This window comes from Ostrea edulis, chromosome 7 (assembly GCF_947568905.1).
Source record: "Ostrea edulis chromosome 7, xbOstEdul1.1, whole genome shotgun sequence".
In the NCBI taxonomy this organism is placed as follows: Eukaryota; Metazoa; Mollusca; class Bivalvia; order Ostreida; family Ostreidae; genus Ostrea; species Ostrea edulis.
Window position 1 is genome coordinate 65,276,451 of NC_079170.1, and position 17,894 is coordinate 65,294,344.

General features: G+C 35.4%; 2 protein-coding genes across 3 annotated transcripts in view; one reads left to right on the plus strand and one right to left on the minus strand.

Annotated features, from left to right (window-relative positions):
* Nucleotides 1–16,116, plus strand: part of LOC125655001 (uncharacterized) — a 22,337-nt gene extending 6,221 nt beyond the window's left edge. The window contains exons 4-10 of one of the 2 annotated variants that reach the window (XM_056145097.1): nucleotides 2,886–2,947; nucleotides 5,959–6,077; nucleotides 7,713–7,883; nucleotides 9,922–10,021; nucleotides 10,904–11,113; nucleotides 12,835–12,937; nucleotides 15,471–16,116. In XM_056145097.1, the coding sequence (XP_056001072.1) occupies nucleotides 2,886–2,947; nucleotides 5,959–6,077; nucleotides 7,713–7,883; nucleotides 9,922–10,021; nucleotides 10,904–11,113; nucleotides 12,835–12,937; nucleotides 15,471–15,595 (890 nt within the window). In that variant the 3' untranslated portion in view covers nucleotides 15,596–16,116. Of the gene's footprint in view, nucleotides 1–2,885; nucleotides 2,948–5,958; nucleotides 6,078–7,712; nucleotides 7,884–9,921; nucleotides 10,022–10,858; nucleotides 11,114–12,834; nucleotides 13,231–15,470 lie in introns of those variants that run through there. The other variant, XM_056145096.1, reaches the window with a different exon arrangement.
* Nucleotides 15,231–17,800, minus strand: LOC125655002 (protein HEXIM1-like). Its single transcript, XM_048885113.2, has 2 exons — nucleotides 16,501–17,800; nucleotides 15,231–15,672 (listed from the first exon to the last, which is right to left on the minus strand). Exon 1 carries the CDS (start codon nucleotides 17,706–17,708, stop codon nucleotides 16,848–16,850), a length of 861 nt encoding a protein of 286 aa, XP_048741070.2. The 5' UTR covers nucleotides 17,709–17,800; the 3' UTR covers nucleotides 15,231–15,672; nucleotides 16,501–16,847.
* Between the last annotated feature and the right edge of the window lie 94 nt (nucleotides 17,801–17,894).

Consider the following 17,894-nt stretch of genomic DNA (forward strand, 5'->3'; position numbering starts at 1 on the left):
CAAACCCTTACTCTGGGGAAAATCAAATTTACAATTTTGGTAAAAGACTACCTGCTCTATCAATTTAGTTTCAATTTAGTATCAAAAGCACTAAAGAAAATGTTATTTAAGTGTTTTACACATAAACACTATAGAACAAGTTAGGCCCTGCCCTGGGGTTATAACCCCTACCCCGGGGATCATGAAATTTACAATTTTGGTAGAGGTCTTCCTGCTCTATATCACTATGCATTTAGTTTTACTTACACATGTGTGGTTCTTGAGAAGGTTTTTGAAAAATTGTCATTTTTGGGCAGTTTTTGTCCCGCCTCTAAGGTTCCAGGGGTACAGGAATCCTGAAATTTACAATTTATGTTCCCCTTGATCCAAAGATGTTTCATACATGTACCAAAGTTGAAAAGAATTGGAATGATAGTTATCAAGTAGAAGTTAAAAATGTCTATTGTTCACACACTTAATAAATGACCATTTTGGACCACCCTGATACCAAAACCCCTACCCCTGGAATAATCAAATTTACAATTTCGGTAAAGGACTACCTCTTCTTTCTAAATATCTATACTTTCAATTTAGTATCTATAGCATTAAAGAAGATGTAATTCAAGTGTTTTATACATAAACACTATATAACAAGATTTGACCTGCCCTGGGGTCAAAACCCCTACCCCGGGGATCATGAAATTTACAACTTTGGTAGAGGCCTTCCTGCTGTACATCACTATGCATTTATTTTTTCTTACATGTGTGTGGTTCTTGAGAAGAAGATTTTTGATGCTTCATACCAAATTTGAAAAGAATTGAACTGGTAGTTATTAATAAGAAGTTAAAAAATTTCAATTGTTAACGCAGGACGATGGGCAAAAACCAATTGCAATAGGTCACCTGAGTTTACTCAGGTGACCTAAAAACTAATTACCCACTCAGAAGATCATACCGGTGGTCATCAACAGCCATATTCGGCATTCAGCACAAACCATGATATATACTGCCATGGCTCACAATCAATGCTGAATATAGCTGATAACCATCAAGATGTCTTCTGAGATGTACATTTAATCAACATATTCATTTCCTGAAAGTATGCTAAGACTATATTTAATAAATTCCAACATTTACTTTATATCAAATTTATTAAAACTTTCAAAATTTGAAAATGTAGGAATTTCAACAAAAAATTAGGGCTTTTTTAGGATTCTTAAGCTCAAATAAGAAAAATAAGGGCTGTTGTAGAAAAATAAGGAAAAAAAGGAAAATAAGGGCCCACTTGAAAGCCTGCATCTGTGTAAAACAAGTGCTGGTGTGACGGAAGTCGGTAAATAAATGTGACTCCCATTCTTGCAAATACTTGCAAATAGTTAGAGAGACAATGGTGCAGGAGCGACCTTTCAGTCAAAACTTAGTAAGTTTAACAGACGAAACATATATTGTTTGTCCGGTACCATTTTCTGTGCCATATCTGTTGCAGCAGTCAATCATTTACGATTGATAATATAAGTTTTTTATGTGCTTTCGACCGCAACCTAACTGTTTATTTAAGAAAGACGTATAACATTTAGTCTTATACAGTTGTTTTGAGTTACCTCTATGCATGACTTTAGGAATGTAAAGCGTATTTACATTCGCGAATGCGTAATTGTAGGCCTGATTTTAAACTTTGATGCGTATTTGGCAAAATTTAATGAGTATTTACGCTGATACGCACCTTATCTGGAGCTATGCCTAACAATCAGCTTGAAATACATCAGATAGCATTTGACTCAATGATAGGTTGTATTGGCAAACTAGATCGTTATAACAATCATAGAATTTGCGAAATGCTGATTTTAAACGAGACTGTTGGAACCCCAGGACCATCAACTTGTTTGTCAGTTGCCTGCTTCAATTTAAAAACTGACCATACGCAGAACAAGCTCTTGTATATTGAATCAGTTGAGAGATGTAAACACCATATGCAGGTGATAATGGAATATTGCTACATAAATATGAAAAGTTGACATGCAAGATAATTAGAAGACACATCTTCAAACAAACGGTCAATAAAATCTATTCAATATTGATCCCTCAAATCACCGAGTATTTTAATTGTGTGATGACTATCGATTTTGTATGGTACCTACTCTCTCCATGCCACACTTTATAAAATTTTTACAGGCAGTGAAACATAAATTTTATAAAATTTTATTCAATTATCTTTTACCATTAGGCATTCTAGATTGGTTTTGTTACTTACATGTACCTGTATACCTATACCGGAAATGTTATATGGATGGTTTTTAAACATCTAAACTTTATTAACAGTTTTTATGTTATAAGTGAAAATGTTATAACCCCATCTTTTTGTATGCTTCTGTATAGGAATCACCCAGGAATTTTTTATTCCAAAATTACAACCAATAAAATGTCATAATCATAAACCTTTTTAAAAAACTTTTACTGTGTAGAGAATTTCAATACCGGGTATGCATTCAAATCTTATTAAGAACAAGAACTGTACAATTTGTCAAATTCATAGCATCCCCCATGTAAGGTAGATTCAAATTGTTTACACGGAAATAATTTTAATATATGAAAATTCTTTAAAAATCTTTCAAAGAATCGAAAGGGCACAATTGATCAACTTTATGTGCAAGAATCCCAAAGAAGAGTAGATTGAAATTTATTCACACAATGAGCCTGGGGTCTGGGCGGTATCACAACTGTGTAACTGTTAAAATTTATTCATATGATGAACCTGGGGGGGTCACAAGTTCTGTGTAACTGTTTTGTAAATTGACAAAATGTCAATGAAAATGGTCTTTTTCTTCACAGTTTTGGTTTTTCACTTGAGAAAAATGATCTTTAGCTAATGCCCACACTTTTTTCAAGACTTTAATTTTATGTTGTAGGTTTACTTTTTGTCACCTCCACGTTAGGCTTATGTAGATATGATGATGTGGATTTAATCAGGGTAAGTCTGTGTTTATTCAGGGTAAGTCTTTGTTAAGATTTATTTAGGGTAAATCTGTGTTGAGATTTATTCAGGGTAAGTCTGTGTTGGATTTATTCAGGGTAAGTCTGTGTTAGATTTATTGAGGGTAAGTCTTTGTTAAGATTTATTCAGGGTAAGTCTCTGTTAAGATTTATTCAGGGTAAGTATGTGTTTATTCAGGGTAAGTCTGTGTTAGATTTATTCAGGGTAAATCTGTGTTGAGATTTATTCAGGATAAGTCTGTTAGGATTTATTCAGGGTAAGTCCGTGTTAAGATTTCATCAGTGTAAGCCTGTGTTGAGATTTATTCAGGGTAAGTCCGTGTTAAGATTTCATCAGGGTGAGCCTGTGTTGAGATTTAATCAGGGTAAGTCTGTGTTGAGATTTATTCAGGGTAAGTCAGTGTTAAGATTTATTCAGGGTAAGTCTGTGTTAAGATTTAATCAGGGTAAGTCTGTGTTAGATTTATTCAGGGTAAGTTTGTGTTAAGATTTATTCAGGGTAAGTTTGTGTTAAGATTTATTCAGGGTAAGTCTGTGTTGAGATTTATTCAGGATAAATCTGTGTTAGGATTTATTCAGGATAAATCTGTGTTAGGATTTATTCAGGATAAGTCTGTGTTAGGATTTATTCAGGGTAAGTTTGTGTTAAATTGTCGATGTGAATTTAATCAGAGTACATTGGCTTATCCTTATTCTTCATCAGTACACATTTTTGCATGCCAGAGTTTTGATCTCATACACCCTCTGACAATGAAAGGTGAGAGTGTAGAAAAAAACTTATGGTACACTAGATTAAATTATGCAGTACAGAGACTTTATTGTCTTGCAGCATCTATGCCAGTTTTCTTAAAATTTTATTGCTCTTTTCTGATTTTGGGTGCTAGAATTTAAATTATCCTCATCCTGTTCTGTTCCTGTGCTATTTCTTTCCCTGTCAAATCATTATCAGGTTACATGGAGGTCTGTATGTGATTTATCAGGTTACATGGAGGTCTGTATGTGATTTATCAGGTTACATGGAGGTCTATATATGATTTATCAGGTTACATGGAGATCTATATATATGATTTATCAGGTTACAAGGAGGTCTATATATGATTTATCAGGTTATATGGAGGGCTATATATGATTTATCAGGTTACATGGAGGCTATATATGATTTGTCAGGTTACATGGAGGGCTATATATGATTTATCAGGTTACATGGAGGTCGATATATATGATTTATCAGGTTACATGTAGGGCTATGGTTACATGGAGGGCTATATATGATTTATCAGGTTACATGGAGGTCGATATATATGATTTATCAGGTTACATGGAGGGCTATATATATGATTTATCAGGTTACATGGAGGGCTATATATGATTTATCAGGTTACATGGAGGGCTATATATGATTTATCAGGTTACATGGAGGGCTATATATATGATTTATCAGGTTACATGGAGGGCTATATATGATTTATCAGGTTACATGGAGGGCTATATATGATTTATCAGGTTACATGGAGAGCTATATATGATTTGTCAGGTTACATGGAGGGCTATATATGATTTATCAGGTTACATGGAGGTCGATATATATGATTTATCAGGTTACATGTAGGGCTATGGTTACATGGAGGGCTATATATGATTTATCAGGTTACATGGAGGTCGATATATATGATTTATCAGGTTACATGGAGGGCTATATATATGATTTATCAGGTTACATGGAGGGCTATATATGATTTATCAGGTTACATGGAGGGCTATATATGATTTATCAGGTTACATGGAGGGCTATATATATGATTTATCAGGTTACATGGAGGGCTATATATGATTTATCAGGTTACATGGAGGGCTATATATGATTTATCAGGTTACATGGAGAGCTATATATGATTTGTCAGGTTACATGGAGGGCTATATATGATTTATCAGGTTACATGGAGGGCTATATATGATTTATCAGGTTACATGGAGGCTATATATGATTTGTCAGGTTACATGGAGGGCTATATATGATTTATCAGGTTACATGGAGGTCTATATATATGATTTATCAGGTTACATGTAGGGCTATGGTTACATGGAGGGCTATATATGATTTATCAGGTTACATGGAGGTCGATATATATGATTTATCAGGTTACATGGAGGGCTATATATATGATTTATCAGGTTACATGGAGGGCTATATATGATTTATCAGGTTACATGGAGGGCTATATATGATTTATCAGGTTACATGGAGGGCTATATATATGATTTATCAGGTTACATGGAGGGCTATATATGATTTATCAGGTTACATGGTGGGCTATATATGATTTATCAGGTTACATGGAGGGCTATATATATGATTTATCAGGTTACATGGAGGCTATATATGATTTATCAGGTTTCTTGTCAATAGAGACATGGATTCACAGTCTCGGCAATGTAAAGCTTATATGACAAACAAATTGCAGTCATGTATTGAAAAATCAGACAATATTCCACAATCAGTATTTAAGGTGCTCCCAGACATCAACTGCATTTTGAGAAAACAACACACAGCCATGAAGCAGTAATCTATTGAAGACTTCTTTAAGAAATAAACACGGACATTCTGTATTTTATGTCTATAGTAATACCATGAATTAGTTTATCAGGTGATAAAAATAGCATTTTCAGTTATAGCGGGTTTTGTTATCGGATATATTTGATAAATTCGTTATAAATGATATAAAGAAGTACATTTACAACAAAGTCAATTTGCTTGTCCCCAGAACTTCGTTATAACTGTGTTTTACTGTTATCTTCATTAAGAAACCGATTCGAAGTACCTTCAATGTAATTTCCCTTCTGAAAGTCACTCATTGATACACTTGAGTTAAGTCTGAGTATGCATTTGTTTCACCATCAGCATCCTCATCTCAAATTTCAATTACAAATGCAATGGATTATGCCTTAAAATTTTACCTTTACTCATAGTGGGTTGATTTTAAACTTTAGGGGGTAACCTCAGGGAGTAGACAGGATGCCTTCATGGAGAAGCTGATAGATCTGGTGTGTACCAAGGATGCAGCAGATGACCCGGACAATAAGGCCCTGAGGAGTCCCGGAGTGGTCAGGTAAACAGTTACACTGGTCCTGAGGAGTCCCAGAGTGGTCAAGTAAACAATTAAACCGGTCCTGAGAAGTCCTGGAGTGGTCAGGTAAACAGTTATACTGGTCCTGAGGAGTCAGGGAGTGGTCTGGTAAACAGTTACACCGGTCCTGAGGAGTCCCAGAGTGGTCTGGTAAATAGTTACACCGGTCCCAAGGAGTCACAGAGTGGTCAGGTAAAAAGTTACAGCAGTCCTGAGAAGTCCTGGAGTGGTCAGGTAAACAGTTTTATTATATAGCTAATAAATAGTCTATTATAAAATCTGTGTAAAATCTAGAGAATGTTTACGTTCAATATCCTGAGAATTTATTGAACGCTAACTTTGCATTGTGTAAAATGTGTGTGCCCGAAACATTCCGAGTATGAACGTTCAATATTGACGTTACTGTAACGACGTAAACAAGCCAAAATGGCAGACGACGGTCCTCCGAATCTGACAGAGCCGGTATTTGATATCATATTCATTTATTTAAACAAAATGCTTAACTGTACATAAATTATGATGTCCCCATTCACAAAATCAGTTTGCTTCATGCATTAATGACGGGTTTAATATTGAACAGTTAAGAATTGCATGCTGATATTGCACACCTTCACCTTAGATGCCAATACTGATGAATTCTCGTCTATTTTGGAGTATTTTGAGTGAAAAGGGATATTATTTAACAACTAAATACTTTAGCTATATAATAAAAGGGTTATTGAACTTATAATGGTGAATATTGGCACTTGTTGGCTGTCAAAATGCACCCGCAAGCTCGTACATTTTGACAGCCAACTCGTGCCAATATTCACCAATATAAGTTCAATAACCCTATAATATCGGTCCTGAGAAGTCCTGGAGTGGTCAGGTAAACAGTTACACCAGTCCCGAGGAGTCCCAGAGTGGTCAGGTAAACAGTTACACCAGTCCTGAGGAGTTCCGGAGTGATCAGGTAAACAGTTACACCGGTCTTGAGGAGTCCCGGAGTGGTCATGTAAAGAGTTATACTGGTCCTGAGGAGTCTGGGAGTGGTCAGGTAAACAGTTCCACCGGTCCCGAGGAGTCCCAGAGTGGTCAGGTAAACATTTACAACACCGGTCCTGAGGAGTCTGGGAATGTTCAGGTAAAGTTATACCAGTCCTAGGGAGTCCTGGAGTGGTCAGGTAAACAGTTACACCGACACTGGGTGGTGAGGAACTGTGAGATTGTACATAATGTCCCCTTCTTGCCGTACCCATACTTGATCATGAGAAATATTGTGTCTTATGCAGTCTGTTTCTCACTATCAGACTTAGATGTGTCAATTCCCTGTGATCTGACAGAGGGAAATTGTTTCCAGTCTGGGATCAGATGTATAAGCTTTGACTTTAGTAAACACCTCTCCTTCTGTTCATGGGATCAGATGTATAAGCTTTGACTTTAGTAAACACCTCTCCTTCTGTTCACTTCTGCTTGTCATCAACAGTTACATGTGTGTGATTATATATACAGTTTTAAATAAAATAAATCATCAAATTTAATTCACTTTTATATAAATTTTACTATGTGTGTATTAATGTATTGGTATGATCAAAATAGCAAGTCAGGATTTATCCAATCATATTTTGATATTTTCAGCGAGTCCATGTCATTGGAAGAACAGTTTCAGCATGACTCACATTTGATGAAGACTTTATTGAAGCAAGAGAAAGTGGACTCCATGCTAAATCCCCGCCTCTCTCTTCTCCCCCCAGATTTACAGAGACAGTATGAGGTGGCCATGGTGGAGAGAGGAGTGGACAAGGACAGGTCCTATAGGAATTACTATTATTCATTCTACTGCTTCTGCCTCACAATAACACAAATCTAGAATAAGGATGCATACTTGTACAGTTTAGATTACAAATATATAGATACAGGTGACTCGAGATGGCTCAAACTTTGATCTCTCAAAGTTCTCGATCTCTCCAAGTGAAATCAGTCTCGAATTTTTTCTCTGTTTGGGTCCTGTTAAACATATTTTATTGTTTTTCACTCATGGTCTCTCAAAGAGATGATAGTATATACACACCATCAATCAAGGATACAAATAGTTCCTGTCATAGATGGGTTGTATTGCACTACTGTCAGCACACTATGTTTCTAAACCAAACTACAATCATCAAACTTGGTACATACATTGTACATAGGAAGAAGCCTATTGTTTTTGAAGGTCAAACCAACATGGGTAATTCGAAAGGCACAAAACAGATTCAAGATTAGAGAATGAAGGCTATTTTCAAGATCAAACTTACATAGGTATTTTCCCTATTGGGACAAAACAATACAGATAAAACAAGGATAATCAAACTTCATCAAATATTCAGCCATTAGAAACCAGTTTTTCATTGATATGTTATAGTGTTTCTGTCTGTTTATGAATTGGCACCTTAAAGGAAGGATAAAAAGTGTACTAAATAGGCTAATAGAACCTAACCTGATAAAATTCTCCTTATGGTGAGAGGAAGATGCTAGTTATTTCTCAAGGTCAAGGTTATTCTCCACCCAACAAAAATGAAAGTAAGGTTAGGTTCATCAAACATGGTGTATATATTCTCCATGCTTTTGGTGCCTAGTATATTTTGAAGAGTAATAATTTTGCTTCTCAAATTATATTTTTTATTTGAGCGAAATCTTTCCTTGATTTGATACTGAACAAAGCCTTCTTGGAACTAACATTTTATTGATACTGTATACATGTACGGGATTATTTTCTCCCTGTGCTTTTTTTTCCCCTTCACCTTTCTACATGCCCCATTTTTAATTCGTCCAAACACATGATACATGGTATTGTGTATTTAAAAGAGAGATAACTCTGTCTTGGATGTATTTGCCCATTGATGATTGATTGTTTATTTTGATATTTTCCACCACACTCAACAATTTTTCAGTTATCTGGTGGCACCCAGTTTTTGTTGGTGGAAGAGAGAACCCAGATACAATGTACCTAAGAAGAGACCACCGACCTTCCGAAAGTGAACTGGTAAACTTTCTCACTTACCGGCGCGAGCGGGATTCGAACCTGCGCCGATCAGAGGCGAGAGGCCGTGTGATTTTGAGCACGATGCTCTAACCACTCGGCCACGGAGGCCCCCGCCCATTGATGAGAGCAAAAGTAAAATAGAAAAATTGGGACAAATATTTCCCTGTGAACAGTACTCTCCGATATCAGAGAAGGGATTGAAATAACATGGTCAGGGTCATTATGTGAGCAAGGAATGGTTTGTTTGGATATTAATCTATGATCACTACAGCTTTACTGAATATATTAATCATTTCTATGATCACTACAGCTTTACTGAATATATTAATCATTTCTATGATCACTACAGCTTTACTGAATATATTAATCATTTCTATGATCACTACAGCTTTACTGAATATATTAATCATTTCTATGATCACTACAGCTTTACTGAATATATTAATCATTTCTATGATCACTACAGCTTTACTGAATATATTAATCATTTCTATGATCACTACAGCTTTACTGAATATATTAATCATTTCTATGATCACTACAGCTTTACTGAATATATTAATCATTTCTATGATCACTACAGCTTTACTGAATATATTGGATGGGTGTATTTTGAACTGAGAGCATTGCCCTTGTTTAAAATAAACATACTGTATTCTGTGCATAAATTTTATTGGTGGAAAATATTGGAGCAAAAATTCTAAAATTTTGTAATAAATTGAAGGTAAACAAGGCTTTATATGTCATATTCAATTCAAATGAGGTTTGATTGTGTAATCCATGTAAAACTAGTATAATTACTCTTTTGAAATAATTGCTTTTCAGGCCCCCTAAACCAGACATACAGGGCTTAATGGAGTCTGCTGAGAAACTATCTCAAGACCTTCAGAGACAACAGGAAATTCTCAGAGAAGTTAACAGAAATGTACGATTCGTTTATCATTTATGACACATAAAAATTCAAAGTACATGTATATATTTCAAATCATCCACATAATGAATCACCAAACACATCTTTTATTTTTGGTAGCAAGTATATTTTATTATATCCGCCATCATTGTTACTAGCCAGGGTTTCAGAGTCGGGTCATACCTACCTACTACTTCTCAGAACTACCAAGGAGTACCTACCTAATGTATCCCTCTCCTGCAGATGGGGAGAGGTCTGAAATGTCAGAATAATAAAATCGGAGAGGGTTATATTATTGCATCTAGTTAGTACCTACCCTACCTCATTGACCTGAGTAGAAAGTTTTAAATGTTTCTTTCTGATCAAAATAGCTCATATTATCCAATAACATTTTCTACTACTTCTCAGAACTACCTAGCAATTTTCAAACAATGTTGCCACAAAGAATCCTTGGTCGGAGGGAGTTCAGTTTCTTCAGTTACAGGGTCATATCCATTTATCTTTAAAATAGTGAGAATAGAGTAGGGTGTATACTATTAAAAAAAAAACTTGCATGAAGCATCCATAGATTTAGGTTTCTTTAAACTATGACCCCTCGGGCCAGGCCGTGGTCTCCATAGTAGCAGAAGTTTAAACTTTGCACAAGAACATGTAGGAATTTTTTATTTTTTTTTTTTATCTCCAAATAAGGTGCATATACACTGCAAGCGAAATTATGCATTGTTTTCCACTGTTACTCATTTAAAATCAAACCTAAGTTACACGTTATCTAATCACTAGTGTATTAGACAAAGGGATTTTGTGTGAATTTTGTTTACTAAAAACCACACTCTTTAATAATTCTGTTTTCAGATGGATCGGTTGCTTGATGATGGTTTTACGACTTTTGTTTTCCAGTTTACATACGAGTCACTAGATCCATCTCGTGGAGAGGTTGTGAGCAAGACGATGAGTCTAGTGCTGTCCGAGTTGTCTCAGCTAGTGGTCGGTTTCACATACTGCTACGAAAATGAGATGAGTCACTGGTGTAACAAATCTCCACCCATTCTAAATGAGTTAGGACCTGCCTTCAAGAGAGTGTACAATTCACTACAAAGTTTTGTCAAGGTGGGAGCTCTCAATATGTTCACCACAATTTTCTCTGCATAATTCAAAAGACTATGATATTTGACTATGACATTTTAACTTGTCTTTTTATACCCCCCGCAACAAGTTGTGGGGGGGGTATACTGGAATCGGGTTGTCCGTCTGTCTGTCCGTCCGTCCGTCCGTCTGTAGACGCAATGGTTTCCGGGCTCTAAAGCATTATCCTTTTCACCTACCGTCACCATATCATACATATGGACTACCCATGGGATGAAGATGTTCCCTATCGATTTTGGGGTCAAAAGGTCAAAGGTCAAGCGCACTGGACATCGAAGTAGCAATATGGTTTACAGGCTCTAAAGCGTTATCCTTTCCACCTACAGTCACCATATCATACATATGGACTACCCATGGGATGAAGATGTTCCCTATCGATTTTGGGGTCAAAAGGTCAAAGGTCACGCGCACTGGACATCGAAGTAGCAATATGGTTCGGTTTGTCATGCCATTTGTTTTTTACACTCAGAAAAGAGGTAGTTTATACCTATTACCAACACCCTTTGGGAGATTGGGGTAAGCGGGGGGTATTCTTAGTGAGCATTGCTCACAGTACCTCTTGTTCCAAGTTGAAAAAAATCATTTATGATGTTTACTTTTATCGAAGCATAAAAGCAAGAAATGTAGATACCAATAACCTGTAGTACAATACCAATATTGTTATTATCATTGACGTGCAGTATATATACACGCGCATTTATGTCCACATGCTTTTTAAGGTGGGTCCTTAGTCCTGGATTTTTGGGGTTTAGGTAGCATTTTTTTGTTTGGAATCAATAAATTAACATTCAGAGTAATGGAAAAAGGCAAAACAGTTAAGGATTTCCATACTAATTTTCATTACATACACCACTAAAGTCATGTACCCCGATGTAGATTTTTATGAAATTCATTGGAAACAGTTATTTGTTGCAATTTTAATATGAAAATGACAAAATATTTTTTGAATTGCATTTAGTTATCGGGAAACATGTCAGTAACTAAAACACATGTCATTTTCAATATGTTCATCAAGTTTTAGAATATGTGCAAAATTATTGAATTTAGCGTTATTTTCCAAAATGTTAAAAAAAAAAACAAATGTGGACGCATTTTCCTTATAGCATGGTTTACATATCATTTTTTCTGTTTATATTAGTAGAGTTACATCTGTTATAGTTATTTATGGGGAAAAAATCCATACCTTTCCTTAATAATTTCAAATCTATAGCTTCCAGATTATGTATTCCCCATAAAAAAAACTGAAGTCTGGCACCATACAGCTGAGCTATTTAAAATCACTCGGGATTAAAATTTTATGTAATTTCATGAAAAGACACAGATAATGATTCCTTATCACCTTGGTAAAATGTTTGTCAAAAATAAAGGAAATCTATCGCATTATGGACTTGATAAATAATTTAATGAAAACAGAGTTATTGTCCTTGGATTCAATATTTTGAAACATATCATTGACTATTCAAATATAATTAAGACTTTAGAAATATTTTATGGCTAACAACATTATTTACAATAACTATTGAAAAAGATTCCAACAAAATTTATGTTCCTGTCATTAAATCATTGACTTTGCAAAATCCTATGATGTCACAGGAGTGTGGAACTACTTAACTCTCAGAAAGCAAGACTTTGTTTTGCTTTTTATCATGAGTTTTAAACTTTTTAAGTATGTTTTTGGTTTCCAGCTATTGAAAGATTTTGAATCCATACGGGAGTCCTACACACATCTGAATCGAGACACAAATTCTAAAATAAAGCAGCTGACATCCTCACAGAAGTCAAGTCTGGGCAAGTATTAGAGTAAATTAAACCCATTTAGTGCAGTGCCATCTGAAAAGAAGCAGTTGTCCAATTCTAGATATTTTACTCATGTGGGTCAAACCTCAAAGGTGCAGAATCTAGCCCCTAGTAGTCATGTCCATCAACACTTTATGCATCAATTCTAGGTGTACATGTATTATGATAAGACACTCATGGGTCACATTTCTCACCTGAACAAGAAGCATGGAGTGAACAAGTTTGTTTATGCTACCTGTTGTTGTTTGTATATCTATTAAACAAGAAGTGTTCTTGTACATGCATATCTTAAGAATTTTGAATCGTATTGTCACCCACCCTATCTACTTGAAATTAGACCCTTTGATCCACTCACGTATATCGCTACCCAAGGTGTAGCGATGTCTAGTTTGGATTAGATTGGGTCCCAGCAGTGATAGTATGAAAAAACCCGAAACAATACACATATTGACACTTTGCCAGGAGTTACATCCCTTTGAGGGGGTTCAGTCAAAGGTCAATCGGTGAAAAAGTGAAGTTTTCCTTTACCCTACCAAACATACGTGTAGCTTGGGTTCGAATATTACCGAGGCAGGGGGTCTGGGGGTCTGTGCCCCCCAGAATCTATCGACATTTTAACAACGTAAAAGGTGGTTTTTTTACCAAGGCAGCTGCCTCGGTTGCCTCAATGGAAGCTACGCCACTGCCAAATGTAGGAAGTTTACTGTGAATTATAGTGAATTATTAGGTGTCATGTAAGTAAGTTTATTAGTTGCCCCACCATGGGGCATTATTGTAGTTGACTGCAATTGATGGAAATTTAATAAATATAAAAGCTACAGATTAGAAAATTACAAAGGCCAATGTAGGGAAATTTGCACTTTTTCAGAAAATGACATAAGGGACGTAACTTGCACAAGAGTGTGGATACATATATATACACAATACTTGAATATTGATGCAACAATCTGCACCCTTCTTGCTCATTATACTAATTTTTTTATTTAATGGCTTGTTAAAACACCTCTTATGAAGTATGATTTCACCATTGTGATACAAGCTCTCAAGAGCATCTTATTTTCAAACAAAACACCTTTTTATCATTCCGGGAAAAATCACCAAAAAAAATCATGAAATAATTGAGAGCTTGTATCACACTTTCGATGGTGAAATCATACTTCATAAGATGAGTTTTAACAAGCCATTAAATAAAATTTTAATGTAATGAGCTACCTAAACTGATATAAAACGCAATGTAGAAATTTGAACCCATGTGTCGGGATCATGTTATTTATAACTGTTACAACACTTAAAGAGGATGCTTACATAATCCTTTGACAATTAATTAATCTGTGTGGTTCTGAATAAGAATGTTTTCTCCATGTTTAATCAATATTAAACTTTGAACCCAAATTTAATCATTGCAAGTGTTGCTATAATTGCCCAAATTGAATATCATTGCAAGTGTTACTATGAGAGCCCAAATTGAATTTGCCACACCATCTGTTGTGGGAAAAGAGGAAATGTATGGTTGGACTGGGAATCATACTTAAGTGACTGAATTTATACAAACAATATTTTAATCAGAATTGGAAAAGTTTTGACCATTATCAGAATGAAACGGAACATAATAATTTACAAGGCGAGAAAAGTGTCTACGATTGGGTGGATAGGAAAGACGAAAATAAATCACTCTCAGAGTTAGAATTTGCCAATTAGTTTTAAAGTATATGTATTTACCATAGGTTGTAAATGAAACACATGATCAATTCAATTATTTGAAATAAAAGAAGTAAAAATTGTCAAATTTGATCAATTTATAAATTCGGTGTTTGGGTAGTTTCCATTTCTTTGTAATCCTCGACAAATCTTCAAAAAGATGAAGCAATGACACACTATAGTTTTCTCTTACAATTACCTATATACAAGTTGTTAAACAGTCATCATCTCATCAGTACTCCAAGATATTTCCTATACATATGTATATCCCCTGGGGGTCATGATTGGAACAATTTTGAAACTATTTTTATCCCCTGCACCAAAGAATGCTTTAATTATGACGAGTTTGGTTGAAATTGGCCAGGTGTGATTCTGGAAAAGCCAAAAAAGTTTATGGACAGACGGAAATCAGACAATGTGTGATAAAAAATGCTCACTTAAGCGTTCAGCTCAGACGAGCCAAAAAAAACCCAAGGATTAACCTTTCAAAGTCTCGAGATGCAAATTTTAACGAATTGCATCAACATCTCTTTTCAATAGGAACATCAGACCCTAATCCAAAAAAAATAACAAAACAAGAAGCAAACTCACTTCAACAATTTATTGAATTTTTTCACGTATTTCATAAATAAATACACTCATGAATATTTGATCAATTTCATTATATTTGATCAATTTAATTCATCAAGAAGTATTATTTTTCAAAACCTTTGATGGGTAATATTCATGAGCAGTGTACCTACCTGTACCCAACTTTCGGATCTGAAAAGAATGCATTCAAATATAAAGTGCATTAATAAAATTATCTATATATATCTTTAAATAGGGGCAGCAGGACAGGAAATGTTGGAAAGTTTCCATGAATGTGTCAGCGTACTGGACGAGTCCATTCACCGCAGGACGGCCAATTCAAGCCATTCCGTACTGGAGGTGTCCAAGCTGGCGAGGTGAAGGTCATCTGTGCCACCAAGGGATCATAATTTGTACTAGTCCATGTGCTTGGATTTTCATCCTTGGCAGCTTTTGGGCTTTAAAATGAGAGGGTACTTGTTTAGCCTCATGTGCTAGTGAAATACACATTAACATTGTGTAGTTGTTACACCATGAAAGATATGCAGGTTTCCATCTTTTCAAACATTAAGAATGTTTGTGGAAACTGCTTTAGTACACTGCATATGCTTTCATTGAATGGTTTAATATCAAATACTTGTGAATAATCTTTTCACTTGTACACGAAATATATGAATAAATCATTCCATCACGATACACTCGTACAATTTCATAAACCAAACATGAAATATGTCTTGTTGCACAATGATTAGCAAACACTATCATGTATCGGACCTACTGATGTAATAATACTAGGAACTTGTATAGTATACATTACAGGGATCAAGTTAACCACTATCCACAGGTAACTTTCTGTATACCCATATCTCAACCTCTACATATAAAATTTATTATATGCAAAAGTTGGTTTTATTTTTCTTTTACAACCCATCAAATGAAACCAATTGGATTCTTTTTCACTTGTAAACTACGAGACATTTCATTCTCACACCTTTGGACTTCAGCCAATCAAGTACATGTACTTCAAGCAAGTATAATGTAAACTTCTAGAATGTATTAGCATGAAGATGATCCATATATTTAGACATTGCAAATGGTTTACATGGTCTATGATGCTTAGCAAGTCCTGAAACTTTCAAGTAGCAACCATTGTACAAGTTTTTTCTCTAATCAATTTGAAAATCCCCTTATTTGAGATCTCTAAGAGATATTTCTTCAAGATGAACAATTGTTAAAACTTGCAAATTTCAGGACTGTGCTTAAATGTACTAAAGCAGACCATTTACCTTTGTTTAGTCTGAAGGATGTACTGCACCCTTGGTACAGTGTTTCCTTGTTTGGAAGCCTGTCCTCTTGACTGAAAAATAAAACTTGTAGGTATTAGAATGGAGTTCACTAATACACGAGTAAAATAACTATGGATCTATGTATCTTTTTTTTTTTTTTAATATTTCTCAAATAAAAAATGGTACATTTGATAAGATTTAAAGCAATAATCTGCTCGATTTTGAAAGTTAATCATGTTTGGATTTCATGACTTTTAGCACAGCAGAGTTATGTTGTTGAGGTTCAAATATCTAGCACTAGTTTAGCATCGCAAATTCTATAAATTTACATATATAAACAAAATCGTTTAGCTGCATGATGCAACAATTAACATTCTTTTCAATTGTTCGTTTTCCTTTTGTAGATCAGTAATTTCTCTTTTGAGCTGACTTATCACTCCCTTCTTCTTCTTTCGTCTACTTTTTACACCAGTAAATTGGACAGTCCGAGAGGAACTAGAATTCTCCAATTCCTTTTCTAAACGTTCAGCCTTTGATTCCATTGAACAAATGGCTGTTATAAGTTCCGATTCGCTAAGACGAGATACTTCATCACATTGAATAGAATGATAGGCATCTTCAAAGTCTTTCTCCATAAAAGCCTTGGTTTCCTCGTCAGCACTATTTATACATTCGCTGAGATCATCCATTTGAAACAACAAAGAATCGTCTGCAGCTTCGGGTAGTTCAATAATGGACTCGTCCGAGTCGTGATCCGAGTACTGCTGGCGCTGTCCCCAGGGATCGGGGGAATCAAAACCAAGAAAATCACAACTATATGAAAAATGATCGTCCATTAGAAACTGGGTGGAATTTTGAGGCGCTTTGGGGCTATATTTAGGTCTCAAAATGGCTTGGCGCCTTTTGAATCCTGGGCTTCGTTGAATGCGGGAATTCTTCACTGGGGATACATCGGAATCGTCATCATCTGGACAAGGAGAAAGTCTTTCACAATTTAAACAGTTTTCCAGATTTCCTTTAGTTTCACAAACCTCGTGACTATCACGGAAGATCCGATTCCTTTTCTTGCCCCGCCTTGTTTTCTTCCACTGTCGGAGATCCATTTTTTCTGCCATTCTTCTCTTCTCGCTTATAATTTCTGGGTTCAAGTTGTTCTGTAATTTAATCTGATTGATTTCCATAAGCATTTCTATATCACTGGTGTACATAAAATAGACTACACCCTCTCACTGCCACGAGTTACTAGGTAATACGTTGCAAAATCGTTGCCAACAGTATTTATACACTCAAGTCACGTGACTGAATCGTCCTAAATACGACTATCACGTCATTAAAACGTTTTCTTTTTGGGCAATACACATTTTTGTTGGTATCGCATTATTCAGTGGCGGATT